Genomic DNA, 1807 nt, shown 5'->3' with positions numbered 1-1807 from the left:
TCAGCATTTCATTGTATTCATGATAAGCAGGAAAAAATGCTACATTTGAGAAAACAGGGTTGTAGGAATAAATAGATTTAGGCAAAACATAGAAATTGAATAATATGTATAAAGGATCTCCAGGATAATCCATGTACAGTATTTACATTTCACCTAAAAATATTCCATACAACAATATGGATTCATAATAACACTTGTCTCCTTACAAAATAGGCTTTATTTAGGGAGAATGTTAAACCAGAAAGATTTAACAGAAATAGCAATTAAAACAGTTTTAATAATTAACATGTGTTTGAAACAGTAATCAAGGTTTGGGAATTTTATGCATCTTGTAGGCACCCTATAAGATCATAAATGGCTGCTTGCTTGGTTTAATATGATCCCAGTGAACTTCAGTTATATTTTCACATTTAAAAAATTCAAGCCATACATACATTTTCATCTCACATTAATGTTAGCAACATGTATGTCCAAAACTATGGACAAAAACAGTGCGCAATCAGGTTGTGTACTCACACAACTCTCTTCCATCCCTTGTGCAAAAATAGCCAACAAAGCCAGTTTTTCAGGCTTTGATAACAGAGACTGAAGAGAATAAAGCTACACAAGAGTCTTCAAGTGGAATGAAGTTACATCTCAGCTCTCCAGCTGGGAGTCACTTCAGCAAACTCTGACTAGGGGTTTCAGGAACATGTCTGATCACATCATAGATGGTGGTGTGCATATCCTGAATTGAGTCAAGACGAGCCAGAGATCTGCATGATGCCTGCAGGACAGTTGCAGAGCAAAATGAGTTCAGCTATGAATGTTATTGCTTTATCATTGTGCAAAGTACAACATGAAAAATACCTGTGCAGATTCCATTTTCCCAGGTATGGAGACAAACTCATAGATACCAAAGTCCTCTGTTGCATCCTCATGACCTGCTCATACACAGGTCATGGTTAATATCAAACCATCTAACCAGCACTGACACAGTAATTACTATCTACTCTCTGTAAAACATTTTAGCAATATAATGAATGTCATGACACCACACAAGCAAGACCCGCTTCTTCAGATGGAATCAATGAAACACCATAACTTTGTTTATTTTCTGCTTAGCCTCCTCCTATCCCAAGCCTGTTTTTTTTTTCTTGGAAAGATTTTCAGTCAAATGGAAAACCAATGCATTATTGCCTTATGCCTCACAACATATGATGTAAGATATGTATATGTGTAAATATGATGTAAGCAGACTCTATCATGTGGGTGTCCTTGGTGTCCGCAGTGTTTGATGGTATAAGCAGGTAAAAACATCAGTGAAAAGGAAGCAGCTAACCTGAATGATGAGGTCTTTTCTGCTCTGAAAGGGGTCTGCAAAAACAGCCAAATAAAGCAGCTGATTAAAACTTTGACTGAAGGCACAATGATTAAAACCTATTAATTTTATTAATATTCCAGGCTCTTACCTGTTGTAAATGCTCATAAGCACTTTTGGTAGTGAGAGAAAGACAGAATGAAATAATTTTTCACAAATACAGACTAACATATGCAAGTTTGATACATTTATGATTAACTTCAACATCGTGCAGCAAGTCGTTAATGTTATCTAATGTCGGGAAAAGGCCACAATTTAAAAGCCACAATATTCAAATCATAATTATTTAAGCAGGGGACATGTTGAACAGATGGCTGAGATGGCAGGAGGAAAAAAGTGCTACTGCTGCTTAGGGCAAATCAGCAGAAGAAGGTATTAACTTACCTCTCTTAGGATGGCAGGTTCTCCTGAGAAAGAACAGCAGCATACATGCGATGATGAACAAAG

At 36.6% G+C, this 1807-nt stretch overlaps 1 protein-coding gene across 1 annotated transcript in view; it reads right to left on the bottom strand.

Moving 5' to 3' along the window:
* Positions 1 to 1807, bottom strand: part of hepacam2 (HEPACAM family member 2) — an 8426-nt gene continuing 6619 nt past the window's right edge. The window contains 5 exon segments of the mRNA XM_020614227.1: positions 1 to 766; positions 850 to 923; positions 1322 to 1356; positions 1452 to 1473; positions 1745 to 1802. Coding sequence (XP_020469883.1) covers positions 656 to 766; positions 850 to 923; positions 1322 to 1356; positions 1452 to 1473; positions 1745 to 1802 — 300 coding nt within the window. The 3' untranslated portion in view covers positions 1 to 655.

This window comes from Monopterus albus, unplaced genomic scaffold (assembly GCF_001952655.1).
Source record: "Monopterus albus unplaced genomic scaffold, M_albus_1.0 scaffold143.1, whole genome shotgun sequence".
Lineage (NCBI taxonomy): Eukaryota > Metazoa > Chordata > Actinopteri > Synbranchiformes > Synbranchidae > Monopterus > Monopterus albus.
The sequence above is the reverse complement of the archived record's forward strand: the minus strand, read 5'-3'. Positions and strand labels throughout refer to the sequence as shown.